General features: G+C 42.2%; 1 protein-coding gene across 2 annotated transcripts; it reads left to right on the top strand.

The window, feature by feature from the left end:
* Window positions 1–3,153: 3,153 nt before the first annotated feature.
* Window positions 3,154–17,020, top strand: znf395a (zinc finger protein 395a). Of its 2 annotated transcripts, none has more exons than XM_084476565.1 (10): window positions 3,154–3,487; window positions 5,051–5,346; window positions 6,575–6,822; window positions 10,695–10,801; window positions 10,970–11,172; window positions 11,734–11,834; window positions 11,952–12,291; window positions 13,003–13,092; window positions 14,341–14,465; window positions 14,849–17,020. In XM_084476565.1, the coding sequence occupies exons 2-10, from the start codon at window positions 5,170–5,172 to the stop codon at window positions 14,958–14,960; spliced, it is 1,503 nt and encodes a 500-aa protein (XP_084332691.1). In that variant the 5' UTR covers window positions 3,154–3,487; window positions 5,051–5,169; the 3' UTR covers window positions 14,961–17,020. The 2 variants fall into 2 exon arrangements, with proteins under 2 accessions (XP_084332691.1, XP_084332690.1); XM_084476564.1 differs by having other exon boundaries at window positions 10,677–10,801.
* The last annotated feature ends 105 nt before the right edge of the window (window positions 17,021–17,125 follow it).

Here is a 17,125-nt window from a genome sequence, read left to right as displayed (position 1 = left end):
TCCAAGAACAGATGCACAGCCATAAGCACAAAAGGAAAACACAGGACACAAACTCCAGAGAAACCGGAACCGGAACACACCGGAACACAGGAGAAACTGTAGAGAACTCTACTGAGACTCTACTCTGTTGTGTGTGTTGCAGAGAACACCCTGCCCGTGCAGAGCTCTGAGGATGAGAGTGTACCCAGCTACACACCGTGGAGATGTCACCTGGTCCCCCAAAAACAACCAGGTCAGATTGCCCCTCCCCTGTCTGTTTGTCGGCTCCTCTTCCTGTCTGAAAGCCCTGCAGGGTTTTAAAATTGTTTAGACAATATTGACATTTGCAGTTAGTTGTAAGACAGGGAATTCAGATATATGTCATTAAGGAGATGGTAGGAGTTAGACAGTGAACTCAGATACATGCAATTGAGGAGCAGGTAGGGGTAAGATATTTTGCTCATGAATGGCTTCAGGTTAGGCTGTGGATGTATCTTTCGTTCTTTCGTCTGGGAGTCAAACACCCTAACCACTGGACATCCTCAGAGGACAGAGGACCCACTGCTGTCTTTCAGTGATCTCTAAAGTGATTGTGTTAGGCAGATGAAGGAGGGGCTAAGCTGTGTGTGTATAGAAAATTAATGCAGCTGTAATAAAGTAAGTAGAAAGTAGTTAAATCTGCTCATAATAGATCATATAAAACTTGATTAAATGCATGAATTCCTGTTACGGTATTAATAAAGTTATCTCATGTTATATTTTTTTCAGAGGGGAATGATGATCAGGTTGGAGACCCCAACACACCAGCCAGTCAGCTGCTGGCCAAGTTACAGTTGTGTGATTCAACAAGTCAGGGGATGAACAGTTAGGAAACATTCAGGGCCACGTCCACTTTTTCAGCACCTGACCGACACCCAGAGGAAGAGGAGGAGCAGCCCGCGCCTGCCCTGCTGGACCCCTAAGGAAAGACAACTCCTTCTAGAACACTCTCTTGTATTACAACCAGCCCTGCAGTAGGAGGCAATGCACATTTGATTCAAAGACAGATTGGACATACATGGAAAGCTTTCCTATTGTGTTTCCACATGTGTTCTTGAGCAGGATCTATGGGGAAAGGTATGAATCCAAAGAACTACAAGATTTTGAAAGTTCAATTTAGGGTATAACTGCTACCATGTCTACATCCTGGTACATTACAATACATTCCATTTGAAATATTGTTCTGGGTATATAATATATTATCATGTTGATCCATCTAACAAAAAAACCTTACTCCCAACAAACCGGTTTAGTTTCAACCTTTTGTTTCAATCTCAAACTCTGAGAGGAAGAGATTTAAAAATCCAGAAAATAAGATATATAAGATATCTTATATCACTCTTATATATATAAGAGTGAATGCAGGCCCGCAGTTCACTTTGTGGTTGAGATGATTCAAAACATTCAGACGTTCATTGGATGAGTTCATTAGATGTTGCAATCAGTTGTCACTTGCTTGTGAGTAGAATGTGGGTGAATAGTTGTGGTACGTGCTTGTGACCAAAGCATTGGCTACAGGCCAAAAAGGGTGACTCAAACACAGGACAGTGTGCAGAAACGCACGTTTCAATAAACCCTGATGCAACGGAAGGAATGTTATAGATAGATAGATAGAGATTTATTTGTCCTTGCGGAAAATTGTTCTGCGCCATACAGTATGTCTGATACATTTATACAAAAAAAGACAACAAGACAGCTAGACAAGACAGGACAAACAAGGACAGGACAACCACCCCCACCCCCCACCCCACCACATCCCCCCACACTCAACATCAGGACAGAGGACACAAACCCACTATACATTATGAGTAGGATGGTAAAGTGCAGCTGTGCATTCCGTTATGTCCAGGTAATGTTTTATTGCACATCTCAAAACAAAATTTCATGATCAAAAGATTTATAATTATTGATCAAATTACCTTTCAACCAAATTTACTGTACAGGCTACTGTTATTCATGCTGCTGGTTAGGACATGGCCTTGAGAACCAGTCGAAGGCATATTATGGGGATGGGATTTACCAGTGTTTTGTGATGAAGAGGAGACAGATAAGCTGCTATTTTGTGGTCCATTAATTCAGCCATGTGAGAAAATCGGGCTTATTAATTATTGCCCAAAGAGTATCAAGTTTTGACCTCAGAAAGTCATGAAGATACCGACTGATAAACGTAGGACTCAGAAACGACCATACATGCATATGCATGTGGACACCTGTTAACCCATTGACCATTGTGGCTAGAATCTCATTATTAAAAAAATGACAGTGTTAATGACTGTATAGGCCTATTAATCTAGTAATCAATCCTTAAAAAGTTGTATTTATGTGGTCGTCATCATAATGACCACATAATCATAATTGTTAACATGAACTAGACAGAATGTCGCCTTAAGAAAACATATCAACATCTAGCCTAATGTAGCCTAAAGGTACATTCATAATCCGTCTCGATATAAAGGCCTAATCTCATGTCGACAGATTTTTTACATTTGCGTCGTGGTTTGTTACTGAAATGGAACAAGTGAAGTAAAGCGTCGCTGCCCGGGACACGTGATTCCAGCTGTATTTGAAACATGTCGACCTTCCATTTTGTTTGATATAAAGCACTTTCCAACCGGCAGCCACATGCTGTTTAAATGCGACTACGAGTATTGGTACTTCCCCGGGAAGGGTAGCTTTTTCATTTTTGCACGTACTGCACGGTAGAACCGTACTGTGTAGAAGGGGGCGTCATGTGACTGACTAATAGTGAGTAGTCGTGAATCTGTCCCAGAAGATATTTGCCTTTTTTTCGGAGTAGGCCTATGTTGTTGAATCAGAACGCACGATGTGTGTACAATAGACACTAAGGTGCAAGGTTGGGTCGTATGGCAACGGCGTTTACGACGACCATATATCCGTGCATTTGTATCATAATCATTCACATTACGCAAAAACAACTTCATCATTGCCGGTGATGCCAATTTATTTTAACTTGCAGTATGGTTATTGTGGGCTTTTCGCAACCTCAACTCTGTAAACAAGTTATATTTGTGGGGTGTGTGCGCTGGAAGCCAGGAATCAACCAATGAGCGCTGATATCCTTCCCACATGGTCACTTGTTTACTACAAGTACTGCAAACCGTTGAGGAGAGACATACTTGAAAACGCGGACAGGAGAAGCTCACAATGCTGCTCACCGAACCGAAGAACATTGCAAGAATAAGCGAACGACTAATAATAATATTAGTTATGTTATGAACATCTAGCTCCGTGAATTGTTTTGGTCGTTAGTGTTATTGCAAGTTATTGTGCAGAAAGCCTTTTGTTTATGATAAGATAGCAAGTCGTTCCGTTCCGCCGTGGAAATCTGCTCCAGGTTTTGTTTCCTCCATTCTGCCCACATCTCCGGGCGCAGAAAACAAGCAGCATTTCAAGTTGCAGCCGGTCACAGCGAGTCTGTGGAAGGGGGTGTGTGCACGCATTGACAGAGGTGAGTGCACGAAATGCATTGGAACTTTGGGGTTGTTTTTCTGTAAAATTCTATGCGTCTCCTGGTTTATAACGTCGAAAAGCCGGCCGAACACTGTGATATGAATTCGAGCGAAGGAGAGAGTCGACCTATTGAAACGCCATTATTTACTAGCTTCGGGTATTTTAACGCTAAAGGTACTCAAGAAAACGAACGACCATGCGTTTTCCTCTCAAGCTAAAATATTTTGAGAGGCTCTACACTATTGGTTGACAGAACTTATAGCCTTGTAACAGTTAACCAATGATACAAATAATTTATATCAAATAATGTATCGATTCATTGCACACTATTTGCCTATTATATGAGTAATGTTTTTTTTATATGTCAGACATTGCTCAGTTGGATGTTTACGTTTGCAGGTTTAGATCTACAGTATATTTGCTGCATGTGCATTTATTGGTTCAAACAACAATATTTTGTCAACTTTAAGAGAAACATATATACTTCATGATCGTTCAACACACATGTCGTCAATTTACTGTTGAATGCATGTCTGTCTTCTTGTGATTTGATTGTGTGTCATGCATGCCGATTAAGTGACATTTCTTTGTGGCCTCTCACTTTGTTGTAAAGAGAAACACAATGGACAGTAGCCTTCAGTACTGGCATGCGGTATTTCAGAGTTGGCCGCTAGGGGCTAGACCCGCCCACTGGAGTTGTTTATCCAAAGGACAAGCCAAGTTACCCATTGCAGTTGCTGATCGGTCACAACACTGTCTTCAGTAGTCTCACCAAATGTTATACGTTGTTATAATATGGCGTTATCGAATACAGTAAAAAAACTTTATTTAATTTTTTAAATCCTAATGTATCTCGAATTTCTTTTTCTCCAATTTTTGGCAAATAGTTGGTAGGCTGCATGGAGAGAGTATAAGATACAAATGCATAACGATTATGTGTTATATGTAATACTATATCGGAAGGAAGTGTGTAATATACTGTATGTCGTTAGAACTCATGTGTAAACATGGAGATGTGTTCTATGATAAGGAGCTTGTTGCCATGCGTACCAGCTGTGTTACTCACTCCCTACTGGAACTTTCAAAGGGGGGGTGGGTGTAAATGGGGGAGGGGTCGCAGGGGAACCCAAGCCCTCACTGTTACCGTTTCGCCCCTCCCTTTCACTTTAATGTCTCTCACTCAACCTTTGTCTCCCCTCTCCCGCTTTCTCTGCCACCCCCCCCCCCCCCATCCAATCCCACCCCATCAAGTCTCTATACTCCTAATGGGTAACAGGATAGGGGCACTCAGCCCACCAGATCCCACCCCCCCCTTGGGCCTAACTGTAAATTACTGCAGTGTTTTCCGTAGAACCAGAGAGTCACAACACTGTCCGTGTGGCCTGAATTTCACCCCTCATTTAGGGAAAAGACTACTCTGTGTACGAGACCGTACACAGAATATTGTTTTGGTTCATGTCATCCAGAAATACATGATGCAAGGGAGTTAAACAGCGGTAATTCAAAAGCCATCAATGAGTCGCCAACCTGATAGTGTGTTCTTTCCCCTTCTTTCCTCCAGAAACTGCTCCATCTGCCGTGTGATAATTAGAGTATCTTGCAGGGCGCTGTTTCATCAACAGCACAAACCAACCAACCAAACAAACAAACAAGATAGACTTCCAGGCCAGATAGACAGCTATGCTGCCCAAGATCCGCTTGGGGAAGCGCTCAACACTAGGGGCGCTAGTGAGCACCACCTGTCCATCGGAGGGAGGTGACCACCAGGAGGGAGGAGGCGTTAGCCCGGTCATTATGGCAACAAGGCCGGGACCAGCCACAGCCTTGGGGAAGATAAAGCTGCACCCCGGACAAAAGGTGAGACTATAGCCAAATTTTTACTCCTGTGTAAAGTGCTGTACATCGGTTACGGAGAGCCCTCTACGTCGCCGCAGAGCCTGTCAGAGAGCCTCTCCGTTGTCTCCGGCTGCATGAAATATTTTTTAAGTGTCCGTCACTCCGTCAAGTGACAACGGAGACGGCAAGGGCTGTGATTGGTCCTCTAAAAACATAATTTCCGGTTTTGACTTTCCGGTTTGACTTTGCATTGCATTGCATTGTGTATCCGGCACCACGACAGAGAACTATGAGGGCTCAAGGGGTCTCCGTGGTTACGCAGTTGGATAGCGCATTACGCAGTTGTAGAAGTCTAACCAGCGCTTACCTTGTCTGTCTGTCAGTATATATGGTACGGGTCCACATTGCACATCTATTATTTTAGCTTCATATAGACTAAAGAACTTAGACTAAACAAAATAGTTTTGCAAAGTCGGTAGAATGAAATGACCTGATTGAGGAGGAAACACACAAACACAAGCCTAGCTAAACTTATTTTCGACACTTGCTTCACCTCCAAGACTTTGTAACTTGGTAAAAGTGGACATCTCTGCACGTGACAGCAATGCAAACATTGTGTGTGATAAGTCAGCGAGGAGGGCCGGATTTAATATAAAATATGATGTCCCGTCTCATTTAGAGGTGCAAACCAGTACTTGAGTAAACATGGCTATACATTACCCATACATTACCATCATAAACGATTGCATAAATATTATAAGAGAAAAACTTTTGGAGCTGTATATATTGAAATGTTAAAACAAAAGCATTTGCCGCTGCACAATCATGACGTAGCGAAACTCAAAAGAGGGTTGTTACTGCACCAACCTCGTGGCTGGGTAACTCCCCTGTGACTCCCCGCCGTTCTAAAGTCTGGTTACTTTTTGGGTGTGACGTACATAGAATGCATAAAATACAGCTCAAAACTGATTATGTGTACATTTGTAGAATCTATTGAGGACTTTTTTCTCCCTTTTGTACTAAAAACTAAAAAGGGCCTACAAAACGAGGAACCGAAAACTTGCTGGGATTTGGACTGCATATATATATATATATATTTGCTATAGTATAATTTTTGGGGAACTAATAGATTCATTCAAATCCTCATTGATCATGAGACAAGTTTGTCTGCAAAGGACTTTAGCCTCGGCCGGCTGAAATAAAATGAATGCATGCTGCCAGTTTAACCCCTCCCCCCTCTGCCTCCTAGGTGTATGTGCACTGTGGCAGTCGCGAGTGCCCCGGCGTGGTGGAGCAGCACAACCATGTGGACAACCAGGTGTCCGTGTTCCTGCCCGACCAGGCCCGGCACATCCTGAGGAAGACGGAGGACGTGTGGACCTCTCCCTCCGCCCACCTCTTCCCATCTCCGTCCCCCTCCACCTCCACCTGCCCCGCCCTCGCCCATCCCGGGGATAGAGCCCGGACAGTCTCCTCGTGCATCGACGTCCCCAGGAGGTGAGAGAAGCCGGTGGCGCTTGAAATTACACATGTTCATGATTTGGAATGTATCTTTTTTTTAATTTGAAACAGCAGAAAGTAACGCAGCTCAAAGAACTAGGGCTGAACGATTTGGGGAAATAATCTAATTGAATCTAATTATTTTGACCAATACTGCGCTTGCGATTTTTTACAATTTATTAAGTTCCTTATGTTCTGTATTATTCACAAAAAAATCAATAAATCATTCTTTAGTATGACCAACACAACATTGGAAGCAGTCAACATATAAACTGCTCTTTCCTTTAGGCCAGGCCGATGTGTTGAGATGAATTAGGGACCGAGCCAAACATGGCAAGGTCCCTATTGAAACCCTCGTGTTTATTCTTCTTCTTCTTATTTTTAGTCGACTTCGATTGCATTTTCCCCCCCCTACACATATTCGAAAACTCATTTTTTCTTGGTGCATTTTGTGGGACGGCTGTAAAATTTGATATTCTAGCCGTCAAATTCACATTCGCTCCTAGGTGGCGCTATACCAACTATGCCAAAATTTCAACGTTTACACAAGCATATCTCGTCACCGGTTTGACCTACACTCATGAAACTTTGCACACATATGCATATCCTCATAATGAGCAAATTTGCAGTACTAACTTAGTACTTCCGGTAGCCAGATTTCCCGCCATTTTGAATTTAGTTAAAAACAGTAAATTCCCCAAGGATCCCAGGTTTTTGGACTTGGACAAAATTCCTTTGGCACATATCATCGATGGCCCATTATCTTCAATCTGACATAAGGATTAGTCTGTAAAATAAAGTGGAAAGTACCCATGAGCCATTGAGTTCAAAAAGGGGTGTGTTTTTCACCCCAAAAATAGTAAATTGCACATATCTACATTAATTGGACTCCTATGGTGTTGGACCCCTCTACTAAAGTTGTTCAGAATCAAATTCTGAACAAGATTAAGTCAACAATTTTTCAAATGGGGCGTGGCATCGAAGTGGGCGTGGCCCGTTACTAAAATAGCCACAGTTCATAGATGCAATGTTTGATTTGAGCGGGACCAACTCAATGGCCGTTAAGTACCAAAGTTCTAACTGCTCACCAAAAATTAAGTCGATTTAAAAAACAACATGGCCGCCAGAGGCTCAAAATCACTCTGTGGAGACCGTAATAGTTGAATGAATATGAAATTCACAGGACACGTGTAAACTGGTGCCTGTAGCTCACCTACCAAAATTCGCGTTTGTCATGTTTGTAGCGCCCCCTACAGGAACTTTAAAAAGCAGCCCCTGCGCCACGTTTCACCAATATGTATGAAACTCGGTATGCACGTACAATGTGGCAATACCTACAGAAAAGCCTCTTGGACCCATGCCCCAAAACCCACCGGAAGTCAGAAATTTATATTTTTTCATTTGCACTCTCTGAGGCAATTTTCAATTTTTCGCCTTGTATTTGAACAAACTCCTCCTAGGGAATTTATCGGATCTGCTTCACAATTGGTCAGTACAGTCAAAAAATGGTGCTCGACCAACGCCGTGTTATTTGTGACTGTACGTTGAAGGGCGTGTCCATGGCGTGCCGTCAAAGTTGGCCATTTTGGGTCTTTTTCGCCTTGTATTTGAACAAACTCCTCCTAGGGAATATATCTCATCTGCTTCTACATTGGTCAGCACACATGTTACAACGGGCACACATGTTACGACGGCACATGACGCGGCCGCAAGCCGGTGCGAGGTCCCGTTCATCACTGCGCGCAGTTTTAATTGATATTATAACATCTTATCATCTTATTTAACTATTGAATTATTAACTATTGAAAAGAAGAAAAAATATATATATATAAATCTTACTGATCTCCAGTCAGTAACGGTAACAAATCACAAAAAAAACAAAGGTTTTCTTTTTTTAAATCTCAGCCTTTGGGATTTGCATATAGCGTTCTATTACATTGTGATTTCGATTTGAATTAGATTAATCGTTCAGCCCTATAAACAACCCTCGATAGATTCACTGTTCTAATCTGCAGAGGTGGGAAGTAACAGAGTACAAATACTCAAGTACAGTTTTCAGGTATCTATACTTTACTTGAGAATATATTTCCTGACAACTTTTTACATTTACTCCCTACATTTCAACACAAATATCTGTACTTTCTACTCCTTAAATTTTCAAAACAGGCTTCTTACTGTAGTTTTAATGCATTTGAGGGGAATTATCTATTTTATTCTTTTATTTTGCATCATTTCACGTCTCCCAAACATTAAGACAGATTAAGTCCTTCGTGGATGGGACAATGATGCATAGAAAAGACAATCCCTTGGTGTATCCATCGATGCATATCACGCACGACAGAGAGGGAGACTCCACGGAGATTAGGGAATTTCTTAGACTTAATTAGACCTGAAGTCTGTTCTCGTTTTGATCATAATGTTTTGAGTCTTGCTGCTGACATTGAAAACTGATTGCATATCGGAGTTAATGTTTTTTTTCAGTAGTATATTTTTTTGTTATTGTATTTCAAGGAAGAATGGCCTAACAGTCTTCGGATGATATTAATATGACGTGAGGTTCAGTTAGCTTGGCACAAAAACTGCAGGTAGAACTATCAGGGGCTCATTTCTACTTTTATGCTTTTTGAGTAGATTTCAGAGCCTGTACATGTCCACTTTTACCTAAGTAAAGAAGTTGAATCAGTACTTACTTTGATCAGAGCAACAACAACACAACTATTACTATTACTTTTACTTGAGTAAAGAATGTGTGTTCTTATACCGTCACTGCTAATCAGAGACAGAAACTATATTCCTCTTAAAGGGGTAGTTCAGGATTTTGGACATCGGGTCTCATTTCCAAGTGAGCCAGTGTGTTATTTATCATTGGAGACCGTTTTCAACACTTTTAATTCAGTCCTTCTAGTTGTAGAAATCGCTGGTGCTAGGCTAGCACAAGTTTTACCCACTCCAAAGTACACCCAATGCAAACCAATTATAATGCCCGACTATCAATGTAAATGTCTGTGTTGATAGAATAATATAATATAGAAATAAAACTATCCTTGTATCGCAATGATCACATTACATTTTGGGGGACTACTTTCTCAGCAGCGGCGGGATTTCACTTTGCGCCGGTGTAGCAATCAATTCACTACAGCAGAAGGTAAACAGAGAAGCGAACTCCAGGTAATATCAGTCCCCTGCTGCCGTAGCTTGCTTCCAACTACAGGGATTATAAACTAAATGCAATGCGATGCAAGGGTAAGTTTATTTCTAACACTATTCTATCAACACAGACATTTACGTCGATAGTCGGGCATTATAATTGGTTTGCCTCGGGAGTGGGTAAAACTGTTTTTATTGGCAGGCTAGCAGTTCCCCTCGACTTGTGCTAGCCTAGCACCAGCGATTTCTGCAACTAGAAGGACTGAATGAAAAGTGTTGAAAACGGTCTCCAATGATAAATAACACACTGGCTCACTTGGAAATGAGACCCGATGTCCAAAATCCTGAACTACCCCTTTAAAGTGCTTGTGACCTAATACAGGAAAACTCAATTCAATGTGCAATACTTTTTATTCTACTAGGAGAAGGGTGTGTTTAAAATATGAAGGGATTTGTTGGACATGATCGAATATTCGATTATTCGTTCATACCAATCACTGATTATTTGACTGAACAATTTGAGTTATTCATATCCCTCGTGTCTATTTTAATGGTCAATCGTTGCATAAAATCTGCTCTCATCTAAAATGACCAGTGGTTGTGCCAAGCTGATGTGTTCTTACCATCCAGCATGCCACAACACACAACAACATAGCTTTCTCTTTCTCTCTCTGGTTACTGACTGAATACTAACAGCTTTGCAGTCTCTCCTCTAACCATAGGAGTGCAGAGGAGGTGGATATGGATGAGATGATGGCAGCCATGGTCCTCACAAGCCTGTCCTTCAGCCCTCTGCTCCACAGCCCAAAACAAACGGACACACCAGCAGGTAAGCTCAGGGCTGTAGTAGTAATAGCATTAGCCCTAATATAAGGAGTGTGTCAACAGTCACAGTTGTGGCTAGTAGCCATTTATGGGTATTACGATAATTGTGTGTGTGTGTGTGTGTGTGTGTGTGTGTGTGTGTGTGTGTGTGTGTGTGTGTCATGAAAATCAGCTCTCGGCATGGAGTGTGCTGGCGGGGAACTCTCAGACAGTGGCAGCAGTGGCTACTGGAGCGTTGGCCATAGCAACGGAAGCCCTGCCCCCTCCCCACCAATCATTGAGGCAGATAGTGGCCTGGTCACACCCTCTGACGAGGGATTGGACATGGAGCTGGAGCAGGTTCTGTTTGAGGAGCCGGCACAGAGGAAACGCAAGGTGAGGAGACGAGAGAAAGATCGAAGCGCAAGCCTATCACGGGCACTATTATTATATTGATTACCTCCTTTCTAGGGGTGCAAACATGTACTCAAGTAAATAAGTACCCACCAAGCAAATCATAAACGATAACAAAAGTATTATAGGTAATATCATTAAAGAGCGCCCAACAAAGACGTCAACAATCAAAACGGAAGGGGAAATGTTAGGCAGCATTGTGCGCACTTTATTTAACAGTTTAAACGTTGTTTTTTCTTCTCAAGACTCAGAATTTGCAATGTGACGTGGTGAACTACTACTACTACCGGACTCAGATAGGAGTCCGATGTCTATAAACCTGCCCAGGAGACTGGGCCTCCAACCGAAACTGCTGTACCCTGCATTGTCTTAAACAACAGCCTAATTTAAAAAATCCTGCAATGGGTATAACATATAACATTGTTTAGAAGTGTATCCTGCCAGCTCTACAACAGTCAAAAAAACTTTGAGATTTGGGCAGTGTATTCAAACGTAATTGTTCTGATTTCTTACATCCTTACTCAACTCGCTGTCATCCACCAGAACTCGATGAAGGTGGCCTACAGGTGTCTGTGGCCCAGCTGTGGGAAGATCCTCACGTCCGTGGTGGGAATCAAGCGGCACGTGCGCACACTGCACCTCGGGTGAGACTCACTCACTCACTCACTCACTCACTCACTTCAAACTTCGGTCGGATCTCTACACGTCCATGTATCGTGACGCTGTTATCTAACGCGGTTGCATCTGCTGCTGCTGCTCAGGTCTGGCGGGGAGCACGAGCGTTGCTCCCGCAGCGAGGAGGACTTCTACTACACAGAGATTCACCAGAAGGAACCACCGGCCCACCCCCCGACGCTGTCCCACTTCAGTCCCGCGGCTCCGGTGCCCTGGCTGGCCCCCTCCTCCCCTTCTCCGGTCTCCCCCCATCCTCGACCCCCTTCCCTGGCCTCCCCCCATCCTTGCCCCCCTCCCCTGGGAGACGGGGCCCCGTCCGGCGGCGAGCCAGGGGATGAGTGCCAACAGACCAGTCTTCTGAGCAAGTCGGCCCCGTCCGGGTCTGGCAAAGGCCTCTGGCAAGTCCAGTCAGAACACTCCTATCAGGTAGGCTGGACCTCCGTCTTCTGAGCCATGGGCCAATGTGTGACTGCATACTAACACAATATTTTTGTTGTTTCATAAATAAATTAACAAAAGCGCTTTGATCAATCAACTCTGCACAACTTTGCATTTTTTTTTTTTTTACCTATTTCAAATCTTTGAAAAAGAGTTGCAGAATTGTAATGTGTAACACATTAACTTGGTGTTTCAGTTTGAATTCTCTATCTTTGCTATACTGATCTAATCAAGACCAGACCTGATCAGATGTTTTGAGCACCATAGCCCTTAATCTTTATGCTTAATCAAAGTAGAATTGTTTTATGTTTTCCTAGCCTGATTTAATGTTGATATCCGGCCCTGACGCTTTTACTCTGGAAGTGAACGGGGAGTGGGTCTCACTGTCGTTTTTCAGTTAAAATTTGGAACCATTCAATATTTCTATCAAGGTTTTCTCAAGATATCGACGCTTGCATCACAAGGCAAAATTACTTCTCATTTCCTGTGTTTAATGGTGGGATACCAGAGATTAAAAAATAAAAATAAACGCAAAATGAAACGCATGATGATCGTGTTTTGATTTGCGACTATAAGCGCATGCTATCATGTGATAAAGGAAAAACAGCCACCCCTCCTCTCCTGCCTCCCATACAGCCTTCCACAAACAAGGCAAGCAGCGATTTATGGGTGTGTTTTTTTTTTTATGGGTTTCATTAGGCCCCTCCCCCTCCCCTTGAGGTATCTCCAGCATCATGCAGCTCAGCCTCCCATTGTTGGACCAACACCAGTAGCCTGCAGAGCAAACAGGTAAGCCTGCTCCTTTGTCCCCCAGTGGGTGTATCCTTACCCCAGAAAGCAGACCAGGCATGGAGACAAACATTAGAAAGCTGTCAAAATAACAAGCTGTCAAAGCTGTCAGAATAACCAACCTGGTGCTGTTGAGCCAAGAAACTAAAACCAAAACAAGCAATAAATATGTTTTGCACCTTTTTTTTTATAATACTATGGTTGTGCTGGCCAATTCACAGGCATCAGCATGCAGTAGTGTGTGTAAACTCATAGTGCACGTGTAAAAATAGACTAATTGTGTCCCTAAATCGCCTAGGGTAGAGCTGTGCCTCCAACCACAACTGCAAAATACAGTGGCATTACATTTGACCTTTGACCTCAAAACATATATTGGTAATGTTCCTTCTGCAAGTACTCTTAATATGTTTGGCCATTCAATTCCACAAGGCACGTACGTAACCCTTGTATCCCCCCCCCCGCCCCCGTTCCCCACACACACATATGAACAAAGCGGCTTTTGTTCATCCCATCGTTATTTTTCCAAATCATTCGGCCACAACTTAAATTCACTGCAGAGCATTCCAGCAAGCATATAAAAACAGTGGTTGCCTTTGCAAAGATATCAACTCTGGTTGTTCCCTGGTGTTGTCCACCAAGGAAACAGTGTTTGGTTGTTAAAAGCAGGCTGATTTGTAGCCGTTGCCCCTGAGATGGGATGTCTTGGATATTATCTAGGCAATCCCCCTGCCTATTTGATCACATTTTCCATAACTGTGTTGCCCTGCACACTCTCAGAGCTTTGCCATCTGCTGGAGGGCAGCGGTAACTGCAGGGTATTTTTTAGAGTGAGGTAAACAACACGTGGACAAAGAGGTGGGCAGGGCAGCTGCCACTGCAGCAAGATCAGACAAAGACCGTTAATGAAATGTTAACGCTCATGCTTGCATTTTTATGTTTGCAAAAAACATGCTTCATGCATGTAATGACATACATACATACATACATACATACATACATACATACATACATACATACATACATACATACATACATACATACATACATACATACATACATACATACACATGATTAAAGAAAATATATACATTACTTAATAGTTGCCATGGGAGCCCTACAGTTAAAAATATGAAAATAAAATAAAACTTCAACACTGGCTTGCCTTATCGTGTAGCTCTCTGGCCTGGTGAGGTGAGTGTGTATGTAGGGCATGGACTCATTTCTATCCAATGGGCATGTCTTCTTCAGGGGGCAGTGAAACCGTTCCGAGTGCGCTCTGTCAGCGTGGGAGAGCAGTGGCAGCAGCAGCACAGTGCCCCCGCCAGGACCACTCCCGCCAGTGCATCCCCTCCCCGCTGCCACTGGCCCACCAGGTCAGTGCTCAAAGAGGAGATCATCTGCTGTGTTGTTATGTAAACATGTAGCTGTGTGTGTCCAGTGGATTGGTCTTGGCACGGGCCATTATAGATGACGTAAAAAAGTGTGTGTGTGTGTGTGTGTGTGTGTGTGTGTGTGTGTGTGTGTGTGTGTGTGTGTGTGTGTGTGTGTGTGTGTGTGTGTGTGTGTGTGTGTGTGTGTGTGTGTGCCTTAAACCAAACAAGAGATGAGAGGATATAGTAGTACATAGTACAAAATATCTGAATACATTTGGAATAAATGAGGTTGCAAGAGGTTGTTTTTTTCAGCACTGCATTTCATAAAGTATTTTGATGTATTTCTCAAATAACACCATTTCCCCCCTCCCCCCCTCCCTCAGGCGGGTGCGCGGCGAGGCCAAAAAGTGCCGTAAAGTTTACGGCATCGAGCATAGGGACCAGTGGTGCACAGCCTGCCGCTGGAAGAAGGCCTGCCAGCGATTTATGGACTAAAAAAACACCATGTTGAGAAAGAAAGACGAGGAGGCAGCCTCCTCCACAAGATGTCCACTCCTCCTTCCACTCCTTCCACTCCTTCCACTCCTTCCACTCCTTCTACTCCTTCCAGTCCTCCTTCCCCGGTGACTTTTTTTTCTTTTTTAATATACAAGAGAAATCATGTTGAGTCTTCATTTTGTACTCCTGCTCATGTCAGATGCATTATTGTTTACTTTATCTAATGATGTTGTTGTTAAAAAGAACCAGCGTCAGTGCTTTTGATGTGTTAACCAGGGCAGCTATTTGACCTTTCTTAAATGTTTAATGAGTATTAAACTGTCCCACTGCCTCTCCTGTTTGAGAGAACCAGCAAGGATCTCCCAGGGCGATCTGCACCCTGTCCTTATGGAGAGCAACATTCACACTATTTCAAGCACAACCCGTTCCAATCTTTATTGTGCTGCACGTTTAATTCCAAAGTGCATCGTCCAAACGTTTCTAAGTCAGTGTTGCTCTAAAGTAGGACATTATTTTACCTGGTAAAGGCCCCAAAGTGTAAGTATTTAGTAAGCAACAATTCTCATTTGTGGGTATTAGAAGGTCTGTTTAGTTCCAGTTTGTCCCTTTCTATTCATGGTCACATCGGTACTGTGAATATGTATGTCCAAAGTAAGGGCACATGCCAACTTAAAACCCAGTGAGTCCTTGATGGGATAAACCATTGGCCTTTTGTGCCCTTTTCACAGTAGATCAACAATAAATGCAACATTTTGTAAATGTGACATTTCATTGGTAACTGTGTTCAAATTTCAAACATTTGTGAATTTAAAATAATTTGTTTTTGCATCAGACATTTCTAAAGGCTATTTGCCTCTGATAGCATAATAAATCCTAAAACATTCATGTAACTTCCAACCCCCTTCCTGTCCCATTTGCTTTTTTATTCTTGTATTTACAAAAAAATGTGTTGTCTTTATGTGGTGCTATGTTCCTTCACAAAAAAGTTGTCTGCATTTAATTTTTCCTTAAATTTAGCACATACTTTTCTATAAGCCTCATTTATCTCTTGCGAGAGGGATATAGGTGCATGGACTTCCGTAGATAAGTTCATGTGTGAGAGAAGCTATAGCATAGACTCCTGTTATGTTAGTCCTTCATTTAACCTGCACTTTTAGTTTCTTGAAACCTTTCGATTGCTCTGTGATGTTATAATTCAATATCACTTAGTTGGCATCTCTAGTGTTAAACAATACTCTAATGAAGTTAAACTTTTTATTTTTTTATTAATGCGTAGCAACAACAGCACAACACATTAACAAAATGGGTGCCCAAACTTACCCTTTTTCTTCATGGACTGATTTTTTTTTGTCTGCACTTAGGTAAGCCTTGTTGTAGGAGAAGCAGTTGAAACCCAAGCCACGTTATATACTTCACTGTAGTGTGGCGATCTAATGCAGTATTCATTCAGAGGATCTGTTGCTGTCCATACAGATGTAGCACTTATCAGTCACACAACAAAAGGAGTACTAAAGAGACAGACTAAAGCTGTGTTATTTGACATTAAAGCCTTTCTACATGACTGTTAAAGGACAATACCGGTCTGGTTGATCAAACTTCACATCCTTGTACCTATTCTGCTGAAGAGCATTTAGCGTGGGACTGTAGCACTTGTCATTGATTTACATTAGTGGCACACTAAATGCTTTTAGGCAGAGTTGTTAAATGGACGTAAATTTCAGATTCATTGGTCAAAATTACATTGTATTGCTAACTGATGTTTTATTGAAGACAGGATGCTGTTTAAATCACCCAGACCGGTATTGGCCCTTTAAAAAGGACCTTAAACAATGTATTTTGGAAAAAATGTTTGTCTTTTGAAAAGTTGACAAGATTTCAAAAAAGCATTTCTGGAAAACCAATGAGACCACAGAGAAATAAATGTTTTTATTTATATTGTTCTTTATACTAAAGGTGCTGTTAATGGATCAAAAGTAAGTAAAAGTGATCACATTTTTTTCAGAGGCACTCTTTTATAAACCATGTGAAATGTTTATTAAATATACTTTGTAAAAATGGACACGCGTTTTCTCTTTCAGTATGCTACAAATGCACAAGGTTAGTATTACACACAGCTAATTGCTTTTGGCCACCAGTTAGTGGTGTTAAACCATTGTATATAA

The sequence above is a fragment of the Micromesistius poutassou genome (assembly GCF_964030765.1).
Source record: "Micromesistius poutassou genome assembly, chromosome: 12".
Taxonomy (NCBI): domain Eukaryota; kingdom Metazoa; phylum Chordata; class Actinopteri; order Gadiformes; family Gadidae; genus Micromesistius; species Micromesistius poutassou.
The sequence above is the reverse complement of the archived record's forward strand: the minus strand, read 5'-3'. Positions and strand labels throughout refer to the sequence as shown.